At 37.6% G+C, this 15489-nt stretch overlaps 3 protein-coding genes across 7 annotated transcripts; 1 reads left to right on the top strand and 2 right to left on the bottom strand.

Moving 5' to 3' along the window:
* The first annotated feature begins 62 nt into the window (after positions 1 to 62).
* On the top strand, positions 63 to 5422 carry LOC111447494 (vacuolar fusion protein CCZ1 homolog B-like). Of its 4 annotated transcripts, none has more exons than XM_023086699.1 (9): positions 63 to 303; positions 444 to 651; positions 1168 to 1273; positions 1891 to 2074; positions 2299 to 2408; positions 3089 to 3184; positions 3372 to 3767; positions 4297 to 4682; positions 5176 to 5422. In XM_023086699.1, the coding sequence occupies exons 2-9, from the start codon at positions 467 to 469 to the stop codon at positions 5204 to 5206; spliced, it is 1494 nt and encodes a 497-aa protein (XP_022942467.1). In that variant the 5' UTR covers positions 63 to 303; positions 444 to 466; the 3' UTR covers positions 5207 to 5422. The 4 variants fall into 4 exon arrangements, with proteins under 4 accessions (XP_022942467.1, XP_022942465.1, XP_022942463.1 ...); XM_023086697.1 differs by lacking the exon at positions 63 to 303 and having other exon boundaries at positions 446 to 651; positions 1168 to 1263; positions 5176 to 5244; positions 5338 to 5422; XM_023086695.1 differs by lacking the exon at positions 63 to 303 and having other exon boundaries at positions 446 to 651; positions 1168 to 1263.
* A 604-nt stretch (positions 5423 to 6026) lies between these two features.
* LOC111447493 (heat stress transcription factor A-8-like) lies at positions 6027 to 10186 on the bottom strand. 2 transcript variants are annotated; one of them, XM_023086694.1, is made up of 3 exons: positions 9782 to 9871; positions 9421 to 9636; positions 6027 to 7470 (listed from the first exon to the last, which is right to left on the bottom strand). In XM_023086694.1, exons 2-3 carry the CDS (start codon positions 9454 to 9456, stop codon positions 6478 to 6480), a joined length of 1029 nt encoding a protein of 342 aa, XP_022942462.1. In that variant the 5' UTR covers positions 9457 to 9636; positions 9782 to 9871; the 3' UTR covers positions 6027 to 6477. The 2 variants fall into 2 exon arrangements, with proteins under 2 accessions (XP_022942462.1, XP_022942461.1); XM_023086693.1 differs by lacking the exon at positions 9421 to 9636 and having other exon boundaries at positions 9782 to 10186.
* A 1579-nt stretch (positions 10187 to 11765) lies between these two features.
* On the bottom strand, positions 11766 to 15349 carry LOC111447539 (alpha,alpha-trehalose-phosphate synthase [UDP-forming] 6-like). Its single transcript, XM_023086763.1, has 3 exons — positions 12859 to 15349; positions 12496 to 12769; positions 11766 to 12258 (listed from the first exon to the last, which is right to left on the bottom strand). Exons 1-3 carry the CDS (start codon positions 14868 to 14870, stop codon positions 11956 to 11958), a joined length of 2589 nt encoding a protein of 862 aa, XP_022942531.1. The 5' UTR covers positions 14871 to 15349; the 3' UTR covers positions 11766 to 11955.
* Positions 15350 to 15489: the final 140 nt, after the last annotated feature.

Genomic DNA, 15489 nt, shown 5'->3' with positions numbered 1-15489 from the left:
TTTTTAAATATTTTGATGGACGTTTCCTTAATTTTTTTTTCAGTACATGCAAGAGTGCTACGTTTTCGTTTCTTTCCCGCGCGTGGTTTCTGGAAGTTCCGCCAAACCTTGGATTTGGTTCTGCTGTCTGGCTTCGATTCATGGAACTGTCGTCCGTTAGGGCTCAAACGAGTTCATATTTGAGACACGCGGCTCTTTTCTCCCAATGCACCAATGCTCGAATCTCCAATCACCGGCATGTGCAACGATCATTCGCGTTTAGGGTTTTGTTGAGGCTCTGCTTCAGTTGATCTTTCTGTAGAGGTACGCCTTCTCCTCCGACAACTTCGTTGAATTTAAGTTTAGTGGTGTTGGGCTCTGATTTATGCCTATTTTAGGGAAATTCAGCTAAATTGAGGTCTTTTCGCAAGAATCACTAATTGGTATTTTTCTCCTTTCTGATGGTTGTTGACTTGAAAAGTAAATAATGGGCCTGTCAACTGCTACTACTGCCGTTTCCGAGGCCATTAAACTCTGCGTATTTGATTCAAGGAGAGGACAACAGGAGGGTCAAGAGCTGGATAAGATATTGTTTTTCTATCCAGCCGATTTACCCTTTACCAAACAATTGTATATTATTGGGCTCAGTGAAGGACTTGTCACATTTACAAGGTCAGTATAATTTTTTCCCCCTTTTTTCAATCGGTAACCACCGTGCAGAAACATTTGAAGAGTAGATATAAGAAATAAGAACGACAGAAATTGCTCATTGAACATCGGGAACTGGTTGTGAAATAATCGAATAAAAATTTTCTCTAATAAAACTTCTTGCTTTGTTTATATTGTTAATCTGTCACATTTTTGTAACTTTTTAATTTTGTTATTTTCAATTTTATCTGTACATGTCTGTTGTAAATATGTATGAAAGACGAATGAAACTATTATGCATGCATATTTTTCTTTTGGGTTGAAAATAATCCTTCACCAAACAAGGTCCTTGTGCACTCCTCCAGTTACGATCTTTAGTAAAATATTTAGAGAGTTACTCAGGCCTGCTTCTATTGTAGTTTTAATGAGATAGCAAAGTAAAACCTAGTCGAATTAAGTTATGTTCAAAGATTCCTTCAATATATTTACATTTTCTTGTTTGTTGTTGGTAGCTAAATGAAAAATGAAAACTTAATGCAGAACATTCTCCCCAGAGGCAGCTTGTGAGGTCATTGAAGCAGAGAAGCACTCTCATGTATTTTTTGAGGCGGAGCCATATATATATGGATGGTTTTGGTACAGTTTTGTTTGAAATCGTGTATCAGTAAATGGTAGTAGTATTATTTTGTTTGGGGATCGCATTCATATGGTCTCATATTTTATGTTTATTATCCATGCAAATTTCGATGGAAATATTTTGATCTGGTTCAATAATTTCTTTACACATTACTTCAAATCGTCGACTACTTTATTTTGGTTTTTTTTCCTCCCTTCTTTACTTCTAATATTACTTGTTAAATGTCCTCGTTTTTACAAAATAACCAGTGTTTTATCATAGAATTCAGATTTACTTTCAGCCTTGTGGCATTAGAGTTTTGTTTATAATACTTCTTGATTATTTATGGTGACATCTCTGTTTGTTTTGACATATATTCAAATGAAACGTTCACATTTTACTCTAGGCTTCTTAGGGTTAAAGGAAGTTCAATATGGTAGAATTAAAGGCTTACCACTTATCAAGTTTCTTTTTGAGAAAAAAAAAAGTACCTTACCCTTTTTCTTTGGTCTCTTTTATTTCAACCATGAATGTAGTTGCAACTGACCTTTGCACTGTTTCCAGTCATGCTTGGTAGTTCTCTAAAAAAAAACATTCTCAAGTTTTATTTTCTCCGTCTTTCTAACGAGTTATCTATGCTGGGGTAGGTAGTGGAGAAAAACAAGGAGGTACAAGCAACTTGGCGGATGGATGCATTGCAGAAGCTTCTGAAGGAAATTCACTCTCTTTTTCTAATGTTTCACGGTCCTATAAGGTTATTACTTGAGAAACAACCCTCTGGAGAAGTTTCCAGATCACATTTGTATTCCTTCATCATGGATTATTTGAGTGGTAAGTCATTTACAGCCACTTTTCATCTAAATTACCTTTTCATGAAGTCAAGTATATGTTACCGTTGTTTCAAAACATTGCATTATAAGTTACTAATTGTCAGCATGTCAAAAGCGGTCTGCATTGGATAGGTGCTGCTGTGGTAATATTGAAATTGCTGAATGTCAGATTGAGATTGAAGTTACTGTATCTCATGCCTAACTCTTGCTTCTCTTTCGATGCAGATTTTCTTGTTGGTAAGAAATTGCAGTTGCCATCATTTGTTGACTGTTTAAAGGAACGTGGAACTGTACATATGCTGACCATAGGGCGGGATGCTGCCATTGAAGTTCAGGTTTGTCCTTGTAAAGAACTTTAAGTACTTGTATGCGTGTCATGCACTTAATTATTATTATTTTTATTCCCCTCCCCCCTATTTTCTCTTTTTATTAAGAAACAAAGAATATACTGATTCACTATTTTTTCACTAACAAGAAACAGAGAGAATGCATATTAATACTCAGGAGGAAGAAACAAGAGCAGAGTCTCCCAGTCATTAATAATCTTTAGGAGGTTGTTAAAAAAAAAAATTCTTGCGGTTGGAACACCAATGAGATAATATATGTGGTACATTGTTACAGAAAATCCCTCCAAAACCACCTCGTCTTCAAAAGTCCAATTATTTCACTTTGAGTCGTAGAGCTTTAAGGCTTTAGATCAATCTGTTTTAATCCCTCCGAGACATCTACATTGTGCCTTTTCCTTGGGTTACTTTTGGGATCTTTTTATGCTATTTCAGTAAGAGTTGTAGAGCTTTAAGTCTTGATATCAATCTGTCTTTAAATCTAAATATGAATTGTTGACAATGAATTTGAATTTTAAGAACTGTCAAACTTAACGTTATGGAGAAACAATTTGGTTTCCATGCTACCCTGATTCATCAGGAAAAAAGAAAGTAGCTTAGAGTCGGAGCTTTGTTGACATTTTTATTTTCGTTCATTGGAGTTAATTGCATTATATACTTATTTTGTGCAGGCACTTGTTAGAACACTTGATTCTTGCATTGGAAACGCGTTGTGCCACTCTCTGATTTTATTTCAGGACTTACTGGTGTCTACATCGCTTTCACCTGTATGGTTTGATCTCCAAGTATTTAATGTTCATCATAACTTATTGTACTATTCAATTTTCATATTATAAAAGTTGAATCACTTGGGGATGCTAAAAACCTAATACGTATCCATAACTGAATTTTATTTTGAAATATAATATAGATCATTCAAAATTTTAAAGCTGTTCATTTCAACCTCTTTTTCAGGAGGATACTACAAATTTATTTTCATATGCTGTTCTGAGGTTAACTCCAAGTGTCTTATCTTCTAGCGCAAGTTCTTGGTCCTATTTAATTAGAGGAAATACTGTTTCTCATGTCACCCAACATGGAGGAAATGTTGGTAATCGTGTCATACGACCCTTGCAGCATGGAAAATGGTCAAAAGGAAAGGATGGTTTTCTAGAAACTGATATTTGGGGTATGGAGGCAAGTGGCCGGGTCAATTCTACCCCAAAAATCTGGCCTTTTCAAACAGAGAAGCAAATGTACTTGTATGTACATCAGCATAAAAGCCTGACTCTGATTCTTCTTGTTCCTGCTTCATCAATACCTAATGGGGAACAAGGCATTTCAATCATCAGGCAGTATTTTCTTGAAAATGTTAGTTTCTCATCTCTTTTAATTGATTTTATTATCTTGCTACCATTTTCTTTTCTTAATGAATTCTCTCCCTATGTTGATATAGTTATTGCTTGTGAAATGGTGATTTATGCCAAAGCAATACGTGTTGGACAGATTGAAAGGGAAGAATTAGAACAGTACGAGGACAAGAGAAGAGAGGAAATATCATTTATTTACATTGGGAGAAGAATGTAAAAAATTGGACAATGAATAGAGTTTAGAGGAAGAGAGGAGCACAGGGAGAAAATATAGGGTTCCAATATTTATTGATTCTCAATTATCATCTCGTTTTTGTCTTTTAATGGAGTCTAAACCAAGTTAAGGAAACTTAGAAGAATAAAATTTACCAAAATAAATGTAAAAACGTAGTCAGCATCGTGATAGGTAACATTGCCTTAATATTCTATTTGACTACTCTTGCTAATTTTTAATATCTATTTAAACTGATTTATGAATCATCTGTTTGAATTCCTTCCACTCATTGGATGCATTTCTTGCTATCTTCCAGGCTTACCTGAAGATCATGACAGTTGAAGAAAAATTGTCAAAAGGCTGGGGTGGGGAAAATGCTTATCATGTTGGTGGGTATCGTTATTTACTGATAGATGGTGATAGACAAATATCCAGGGCTTCACCTCCAGGAAAAGTTACCACCCTCACAAAGGAATCTTTACTTGCCATGAGCAAACTCAGAGAAAAGATTGATCTGGAGAAGAGTCGAGCAAAACAGGATGGTGTTGGTGAGGAAAAGGAGGTGGAAGTAACTATTAGAGCAAAAAACAATGCATGGGTTATTTCTCGAATCACAAGAAGGAAAGAGCTTTATATGGTTCTGGAGAAAGCCAACGAAACTGTACTCTATGCCTCTGATATGGTGGAGAAATTCAGCAACAGGTATTGTTTTATGTTTGATTTTAATTTTAATTTTCAGCGTGGATGCCTAAAATACATGACATTATGTGTGATGAATGATACTAGTAGTCAACTACCATGGATTTATATTCGGGTTAAAAAGGACATGTAAACAATAAAGAAGTTAGAGGAGATGGGTTTGGTTACCTACCTGGGGTTTAATATTACGAGTTACCTTAACAACCAAATGTATTAGGAATGTAGAATAAGACAATCGAGTCAAGGAATGTAGAATAAGACAATTGAGTCATGAGAATAATTGAAGTCATTTTCTATTGATTGACGGATGATGAAAGGGCCCTTATTTTATTAAGAGAAATGGAATATGTTATAGATGGAGGAAAATACTGGAGCCACCCCAAAGGCAAACGAGCGGGGCCAAAATATTGCAAAGGGAGTAGTTACATAAAAGTTTACTTAGAGAGAGATTCTTTTCCTACAAACTGAGAAATTATTTAGTATTTGGGCTCTACAGGTACTGCAATGGAGCATTCTCCTTAGATTAGAGGATCGTGTATACGAACCTGTATAATGAAGAGCAGAGGTTAGACGGACGTGCGCAGTTCCTAGTTTTTGCTGCTTCGTAGTTGTAAATTCCTATTAACAATAAGATGAATCCTCTCTCATTTTATGTTAGAAGAGAGGGGATATGTGAAATGGACATCGGCCTTCAATTATGGAGAGAAAGTTAGAAGCATCCATTTACTCCAATTCATTTATTTAAAACTCGAGTTTCATCCTTTTTGGTGAATTTTCTAAAGAAAATTGTATATTTCTTTTAATACTAAAAAATTGTGGAGGATCTGCACGAGAACTCAAAGGTCCGACTTTTTGTGAGGGAAGCATTTCTCAGTTCAATATTTTGATCATAAGATCTAAACAAAATAATTTAAAGTTTAGAGTCTGGTTAGATATAAATTTATTAAATTAGTAATTTGTGAGGTAATGTTTTTTTTTTTTAATTTTTCATACGGTCACGGTAGTCAGTGATGTACATTTTTTTAGCAACATTTTGGATTGCATATTTCATTTTCTAATTTTCTAAGGATCTAGTTGCTATAATCTACAAAAATATAGATATGATCTTATAGATATGATCTTTTAGTGTTGAAAGCTTCATATTTGAATACATGAACAAAACCACCTTCATTATGAATCGACGAAAATTTTTTAGCATCTGTATTTCTCATTTTTCAACCAAAGTTTTAACTAATAACTTAAAAAGACTAATTTAAAAAGTGATCAAAACATTACAAATATTCGAAGAATAAAGAAAAATGAACAAATATCGTGTGAGATATGTGTACATGAGCACGAACATGCAAAAGAGATAATGAACATCAAATAAATTTAATATCTAGTGATCATAACAAGAGGAGTGTCTGCCAAGCTATACAGAAAAACTTATGGCAAAGGCAGGCAAGAAGCAGTTGAGAAACCACTTCTTCAAAATTGATAATATATATATATATATAGACTGTGTGTGCATTAAAATTGTAACAATGCCCACAAGATATAATGCTTGCAAGTTGAAACAAAAACATTACCTTGAGGTTATCACCAACAAAAAGATGGCCGAAATTCCTAAACCTGTTTGAAATTCAATACTCTGCTCAAGACATTGAAATAGCAGCAGCAGCAGCCTTATCACCATAACTTCATAGCCAACCAATGGTTACTTGGTATGGATGGTGAAGACAAAAGAAACTTATACTGATCTTTGAGATTTTAAATCCATGAAGAAACATAAATCCGCCAAAAAAAACATATAAGTCTTTTAATGGCCTTGCATCTTCGCCGGTGTTTCATATAGGATTTCTTGATCAGATGCCATAAGTTCCATAAGATTAACTGTATTTGATTTCTCGATATACGATTCATCCAACCTTGGTTGCAACCCGAAATTTTCACCTTTCTCCATTTGTTTGATTAGAAGTTCGAAATCTTGCAGATTCTCTTCATGAGTTCGAGTATCAATTGTTTCCATATCCAGTTCATGGTCCTCATGGTCCATAGGCTCCCGTTCGTCGTCAACTTTTCTAACATTATCTGAATTACAAGAAACAGTGCTCGCTAAAAGAAGCTGCTCCCATGCGACATCCTGTACATCTGGTAGAACAAATTGGCTGTGATTGTCCAACTTTTCATCCATAAGTACTTTCATGAAGTCGGAATTAAGGAAAAAGTCCTTCATTCCATCAGGGAATGGATCAGATTCTTGTTGTTTCCCCAGACCCGACACTGGTGGAAGTAGAGGTGCTGGCAGTTCATCTATTGGACGTTGATACCTGACTATCAAACCATTTGAAGGTACTTGATTATCATCTGGAATTTGTTCTAACATATTGCCAGCATCAGCCATGCGCCAATTCTTCTCTTTTGGTTGAAGAAACTGAACCAAAAATCCAGGGCTTTGCACTGCCATTACTAAGAATGATAGCATCTGCTGTTGATTCTTTTCCATACCTTGAAGGCGGTCTCTCAATAGGAGCATCTTGTTCTCTGAAGTTTCCTGCTGCTGCCTAAGTTTAACCAATTCCTGCATTACAGCATTTTTATCTATTTTAAGATTCTCAACTTCCTTCCACAGCCCTGTATAATCATGTAGTTCACCTTGTCCCTCAGAATTGTCTTGGGGCTGTGACGCTTTACGCTGATCTGTGCCCTGAATGTTTTTCCTTCGGTAGATGTTCTTCAACAGATGTTTTTGTCCTTTAACGAATCCATCAGTTGCAAATTCCCAGCAATCTGTCTCAATTTTCCGAAAACCCTGAAATATAAGACGCCATTTGTTATATAACTAAGATGTGACAATTCAAAACTAAATGGAGAAAATGTAGTTGTTTCTCCTCTAGTTCGCCATTATGTTGAACAGTTTTTCCCTTTTCCACAAGGGTCTAAAAGTAAAAACATGCATTACGAACCACAACTAACTAGCTTGACTGAAAAGATTTCTCAATGAATAATAGCATCAGGAACAAAACACCCATTCTAAAAAATAAACAAATAAATAAATAAAAGAGAGAAGAAATAAACAAGGAAAGAAAATGACAGTTGGAGTCTATTTCTGCAGACTGCATTATGACTTAATCAAGAGTCGATAAGTATTTGTAGAGAATATACCAGAAAGAGGTAAGAGAAAAGGCAATAGACGAAGGAAATATAATTTAAAGTAGGATAAAAAGTGAGATGTTTGTGAAATTTCTCCGTCGCCCCAACCCCAACCCCAACCACTCAATGATCAACCTGCTCGGGGGAATGAATTTAGAAGAACAAAAATTCACTTGTTTAATTGGTCTTCGATGACTATCAGAAAACCTAAGAGCTGCATGAGGCATGCGTCCAAGTAGTGACAAGATAGAGCCATTTCTCTCTTCATCCCTATTTCAGAATGCCAAATACTAAAATCACATATACGTTGGTGGGGTTAAATAGATCGTGTGGCAATGTTAGGATTTGGCGAACTTCAATGCTTTCTCTTCAGGCTCCTAATTCAAATTTGTTTTATAATTATTCTTCACTTCTGATTAACAAAACCCGATTAGTTCATTTCGCATGGCAAATGCCAAAATAGAACTTCTGATTAGTTTGTCTTTGTCTGGCAAGCCTTGGGGCACATCCATGAACCAGCACCTAAGAGAAACACAAGAAGAATTGAAACATGTATACTATGGGTAGTGCAACAAGTTTGGGATTCAGAAAATTCTCCTCAAGTGTTCAACCAATCAATACAAGCAAAAGGATGATCTATCATGTTTTGATGGCCACCATCACATAGAAGATTTTCTTGAATGTACATGCAGTAGAAAATTATTGCACGGGAATACGAACATACTAAAAGAAAAAAAGAGTTAAAATGGCTGCTCAGAAATTGTGGGTGGAGGGGACCAGCAGCCTAGTGAGCAATTTCAACTGAATAGAACTCATGAAGGAAGGAAAACCCATACACTTCTAGTTGAGGATGAAACATCAACTCAGAGCCAGGTTTCTTCCTCTACCAGAAAATTTGAATAAAAAAATTCTGAAATACCCTCAACGATATACCGAACATAATCAGACAGTAAATAGTATGTTGAAGAGTGGTTTTATCCAAGTGGTTCATTGCATTAGCAACCCTGCAAGAATCCCTTAGGAATCATTTTAATCATCCTAGAAAATGAGCTTCTTTCAATGACTACAAACCTTGCCTAATGACCCAACGCACAATGCCCTTTCTGTGGCCAAAGACAAAACAATTCGCTGAGCATTTATGACAATGGAAAAACCCCAATACGAAACTCCTGCCCAATGGTACTCCACCCAAATCCCCTTTTGACAATAGCCAACCTTCAAAACCTCCATGGACGCCCCTTCAATCCAGTAGCATCATCACCCACGTGCTAGTCCTAACTCCTAATGACAGTACAACCACAAGCAACCTACGCTAGTAGATGGAAATAAGGAATCCCTTGAACTTCCAACTAATACTTTTGATGAAGAATTAAGAATATGATGATAACGAATTTGAAGAAGAGGAAGCTGGTAACTACGTCATGATGTATGGTGCAGCTCCTCTTATTAGGCCCTGAGCAAGCTGGTTCTAATAAATAGTATATGTTATTTGGCATTTACTAAAAAAAGGATTTGCAATGTTTTTGTTGATAACACAGTACAGAACGTGTTGTTGAAAAAGAAAGGGCTAAGGTTCCCCCTGTGAGGCAAAATTCTCCCCTGAGCTTACCATTAGCCAAAACAGAGTAATTAAGCGACCTAACATAATTTCAATCAAGTCCCCATCGAAGCCTTTTCCAAGTCAATCTTGAATATAACTCCTCCCAGTTCGTGAAACCTATAATCCTCAATTGCGTTATTACCAATTAGGGCAACTAGAAAGAAGTTGAGTCCACGACAGAGCAACTTTCCCATTTAATCAGAACTCAAGAACAACAAATGACGACTGCATAAACAAGATAAGATATATCGCAAGTCTATTAGAATGAATACCAGAGAAGAAAAATCAGCAAGGCCAAAAAAAAAAAAAACAGAACACAAACATCGCATCGAAAATTTCAAAACGACAATAAAACAAACAAGAAACTCACATAGATGTTAAGCTGCCGCATAAAGCTAGAGAAATTACTGTGCTTAAAGTACTTAGGAAGCAAGTGGACAGAGAAATGAGTCATGTCCAAAATCGTAAAGCTATCATCCCTCGGACTCCACGAGATAATGGAATTGGTTGCCTCATCGTCGACCATCTCGTACAATTTCTTCAGAAAAGGCGCCACCGAAGATCCCTGCCGCTCCCCCGCGGATTTCACCATCGCAAAATTCTCGAAGTCCGATGAAATTAGATAGCGTAATTAGGAGGAAAGCAAAAGGATAAAGGAAGAAATTAGAAGGAAAGCATAGAAAAATGATTCGGGGAATTGGGTAGAACAGGAAGAATATTGGGGTTTATCCCTTTTTTGCCGCGTCGTGTGGTTGGGTTATTGAGAGGCAGGCATGCCAGTGGACGCTTCTCTTCTCCGCGGTTTGCTTTCGCCATCGGTGCTGTTCTAAAGAGAGATCTTGTAGTAATTTCACCACTTACATCTTGCCACGTGCATTTTGGTTTTCTTAATCGAATTTCAAAGCCTCAATTAATTATATTTCCTTTTTTCGTTCGACAGTTATCTTGGGCAGAACTCAAAACGCTGGTATCTCCGTCCTCCATGATTTCAACCAATCCGGTGTCACATCTGCACTTTTTGATTGTGTTGCACTCAATCTCACTACCGAATGAGTTAAATTAATTCGGATTTACTTTGTCTATAGCAGCCGAACAACGTATGCTCAAACCTTTGACTCTGTTTTACGAATTTGAGGCTTCATTATCATCTATGTGAAATAGTTTTGTTTGATCACAGATCGCACGTGATCTTTATCATGAAGAAATTGAAAAATGGAAATTCTGAAAAGAAAATTTTAGAAAACGGGCATATAGATTTTTGAAAGAGTTTGAAAGCAAGACGAAAATAAGGTTTTGAAAGCAATGTTATAGGCTATAAAAAAGAGACATTAGAACCGCTTAGAAAGCATATAACCTCAGGTACCAAGAATTGACGATTACGTGCATCCCCTATAATATATTTTGAGGTGATTCAGGTCTGGCAGTCGTAAACATAATTTCACCGAACAGTAATGCAAAATCTAGGCGGGAGGAGTTGACGACTAGTTGCATCCTTTATGGTACATTTTGAGGCGATTCCGATCTAGCAGGCCTAGACATGTTTCGCTCAATAGTCACGTAAACAGAAAATATAATAGTAAGACAATACAACATAAAATCAAATAAAGGGTTTAGCATGACATGGGCATGCGGGACAACACGCCTTGCACGAGCATGACTATGACACCAAACACCCAATATATCTATTTAGCTTGATGACTAAAATCACCATTTAAACGAAAAAAAATGAGGTAAATGGAGTTGGAGACGAGAATCATATTCGAGATGATGGAGATAGTCCTGACCCACCTCGTGAACATCTCTATGATCTCATCGAGAGCAAGTTGGATAAGGTTTAAGTTAGTCGGTTGGAATTCATGTCCTAAAAACTCAAAATTGATATTTTTTTTTACCATTTATAATATCCATCAATATAAAGATTATAGGTTATTAATTTAATTGTAAATAGTCAATAAGTGACCTAGGAGAAAATTATACTAACGTAAAAAAATTATTACATATATTGAATATTCTGCATTATTGAAACGACCTAAAGTTCATCATTATTGTATAATTAAATTTTATTAAAGAAAAGTTAATAAATATGCATTAAAGAAAATTAAAGCTATCTTGCTTGTACCAAAATTTTAGAATATTTTGTTGAATAATGTTGATTACAAAAAATGGTTGAATTTTATTGCACATTAAATTATTAATAATCACCCTACTCATTGCCATAATTTTTAGGTAAGTTTGCATTTAAAATTAATTTTATAAATTAATCTTCCATTGTAAAATTGACTTTGAAAATTTTAAATAAATAATCACAAACATAGTAACTAAATAAATAGTTATAGCTCTAGGAAAAATAAAAATACATGGAAAATATAATATGATAATAAAAAAACATTTTTTTTCACATATCTTTTTTTTAAGTTCATCAAAGCCCCGCTCATTTACATCTTTTACTTTCTTCCTTGCGTGGAACTGCAGCAGTATGTACAATGTGAAGTGTAAAAGAGATTGACAAATCAAAAACTTCAAGCTTATTATGCACCTTGTTGTTCAGCTTGGGGATGGATAAGGCGGGACGTTCGGCCTCGACACCGAAGCCAAACCATGCATCAGCCTTGCAATTTCCGATGGATCGTCGAGGTAATACTTGGCTTTGCTTGGTTTCTTCCCTACCGTACATGCAAAAATTTCAGCTCGGGGTGCAATCGATGGACCTGCCATGGAACTTGAGATCACCTTGAACATGTCTTCATCCGATCGGTCGTCGCCAATGCAGAGAACAAAATCTGCTGGGGTCCCCTTATCTTGCATTGCAGAGAGTAGTCGTTTCGCTACGAGACCCTTGCTGACGCCCTACGGTCATCAGGTCATCCATTGTTAAGGTTGATAGGAAAAAATACTCCTCAGTTAAAATCAACGGTTTTGTTAGTTACCGGTCGATAATCGAACGAATAGTTTCTAAGGATTTCGAATAAAGTTATGACAGTACACATGATTATAGCCAGTCCAAAAGTAACTCATTTAGTAAATTAATGGAGTATGAAGATCAGAAACAATGGTAATTAAACGATGAAGGCAATGAGTTTGTACCTGTGGTTTGACTTCCACAATGCTTTGACCACTTTTTACGGTAACTGGCTCGTTGGCTAGGACGCTTTCGAGATGATCCAGGAGCTCCTTAGCTTGACACGAACCGAAATCTGGATCTGCATCTTCATAACACCATCCGAGTGCGGTTTCTCGATCTTCGATTGTCGATCCATCGGTTGTTTCAGTGTAGAGTTTCATCACTGGCTGCACAATCTGCTTCCAACAGCAATCTGCAACTGGCAAACTGGTCTCCCATTCCTCATCCTGCTTTAGCCTGAAAGAAGAGGAGGATGATCGCTTTAATTTCGGATGTACGATCAATGGAACGATACAAGAGAACGTATTCATTGTGTGAGAATTCACCTAATAAAGTATCCGTGCTCGGCAGCAATGCTGAGTTTTTCGCAAGGGGCAAACCATTCAGCAAGTGTTTTTCGAGTTTTCGCACTCACAATGAACACTGTATTTTTCTTATCTCGACACAAGGTATCAAGAGTTTCGAGGCATTTTGAAGTAGGGCCCTTGTCAATTGAAGCTTGAGGCATTAACGTACCATCGTAGTCCAAAAGAATAGCCCGAGACTTCGTCCTCTTATAAGTCGAAATTATGTGTTCCATAGCGAGCTTCCTGAAGTTCAGATCAAGAGCCACAACTCTAAAACTTAAACCGAACCCGATACCCCAACATCTCTGCCTCACATGATCCCTACAAGTCCTCTCCAAATCTTGTAGGAAACTCCGAGCCCAATACCCGACATCGTGCGTGCTCACATATCTAAAATGCTTCTCATGGCGGAGCTGCTTCTCTGCATCTGCCATCTCCAATGCACATTCCATTGCATCAGCTACAGCATCGATATTCCAGGGATTAACTCGAATCGCTCCACTTAAGGATGGAGAGCACCCGATGAACTCGGATAATACCAACATACTCTTCTTCGGAGCTGATGATTCCCAGCCCATGAGTTTATCCAACTTATCATTCCCTTGACGACTGACAATGTACTCGTATGGAATGAGATTCATACCGTCTCGAACCGCTGTGACCAAACAACATTCAGCAACCGTATAATATGCAATTCTCTCATAGAATTTGAGTGGTTCCTCAATCAACACAATTGGCTCGTACCCAGGTCTCCCAAACGTATCGTTAATCCGCCTAACAGTTGCCTTCATCTCGTCCCGAACTTCCTTAACATCTTTCCCTCTACCTCTTGCAGGGTTGGCAATCTGCACCAACACAACCTTCCCCTCCCACTCAGGGTGCGTCATCAACAACTGCTCCATAGCCAAAAGCTTCAAACTTATCCCCTTAAATATGTCCATATCGTCCACACCGAGCAACATGATCCGATCCCGGTCACGAAACTGCTTTATAACCTCACTAACCTTCTCCTCAGTCTTCCCAAGACTCAAAACAGACTGAAGCTGACCCATATGAATCCCAACAGGAAGGATCTTAATACTAATCGTTCGACCGTAATACTCTATCCCGATATAACCCCGTTTCGACTCATACGTTAGACCAAACATTCGACTACAACAAGATAGAAAATGCCTAGCATAATCAAAAGTATGAAACCCTATCAAATCTGAATTCAGGAGTGCTCGTAAGAGCTCCTCCCGGATCGGAAGTGTTCGATATATCTCCGACGAAGGGAAAGGGCTATGCAAAAAGAATCCAAGCTTAACCCTATTGAATCTCTTCCTCAAAAAAGTAGGCAGTACCATAAGATGATAATCATGAATCCAAACAAAATCGTCTTCAGGATTGATCACTTCCATGATCTTATCAGCAAAGATTTTATTAACTTTAACGTAAGCCTGCCATAGTGGTCGATTGAATCGACCGCCGAGGTCAGGCGACAGAGGCAACATGTAATGAAACAGAGGCCATAGCTGCTGCTTGCAGAAGCCATGGTAGTACCTTGTGTAAAGATCTTGAGTGAGAAATGTTGGCACGCATTTGAAAGTCTCTAGAAGTATTTGAGAGACTTCATCTTGTTCATTTGGGTGAATATCTTCCTTAAGACAACCCACATAAAACACTTCAAAATCATCATCTCCCAGCCCGTCTTTCAGCTGGAGGAGAAGGGAATTTTCATCCCAGCTGAAAGTCCAGTTGGTGGTGGCTCCGCCGTTGCCGGATATCCGGTGGGCTCTGATGGGAAGCTCATTGGCGACGATGATAATCCGGTCGCGAGAGGTGGAGGAGGAGGACGGCTCCGAGGAGACGCTCTCGGATGGGTCGTTGTCGACGTCGGAGATTAAGCCGGCGACGGTCACAATCCGGGGGATTTCGCGGTTTATACGGCCGAAAGACGGCGATTCTCCGGTGGCGAGTTCGAGTAAATTGGAATACGACCTGGAAACCATGGATTCTGAAGGGATTTCAGTCTGTAAGATCAATCCATGAAACTGAGGGAAATGGGTATTTCAAAAACCCGTTTAAAACTAGGGAAAAAGCGACTGAAATCGAACCAAAACCAGAACGAGAAATTGAAAATCCGGGGTTGAAAGAAAATGTTGGGGAGAATTGATTTCGGGGGTTTGGTTCTACTTCTAGAAGGCTTCCGACTGGATTCAGACAAGAAAGAAGAGAGAAGAACATGAACACGAACACACACCGTTTCTCCCAGAGTACTGAGATGATGAATCCACTGAGACCCCGGAGAAAAGGATACACAAATCCAAATTTCAACTTTTTTTTTTTTTTAAATAATTTACCAATTTGGAGAGGAAATACAAAAAATAAAAAACGAAACAACGCTCAAGTGGTGGGAAGAAGCATATTCGGAATTCAGTGATCCAAAAGAGGAGAGAGAGAGAGAGAGAGATGAAGAGGAGAATGAACAGATGGGGTCAGATCAAATCAGATTGGACGGTGGAGAAGTAAAGAGTGTGGGTTTTGATGGTACATCTGAGTAGCACTGGATAAATTCCCACCCCCTTGTTCTTATCCTTTTCTTTTCTTTTCTTTTTTTTTTTTTTTTTT

The sequence above is a fragment of the Cucurbita moschata genome, unplaced genomic scaffold (genome assembly GCF_002738365.1).
Source record: "Cucurbita moschata cultivar Rifu unplaced genomic scaffold, Cmos_1.0 Cmo_Scf00009, whole genome shotgun sequence".
Classification (NCBI taxonomy): Eukaryota; Viridiplantae; Streptophyta; class Magnoliopsida; order Cucurbitales; family Cucurbitaceae; genus Cucurbita; species Cucurbita moschata.
Note: the sequence above shows the minus strand (reverse complement) of the source record. Positions and strands in the feature narration are given on the sequence as shown.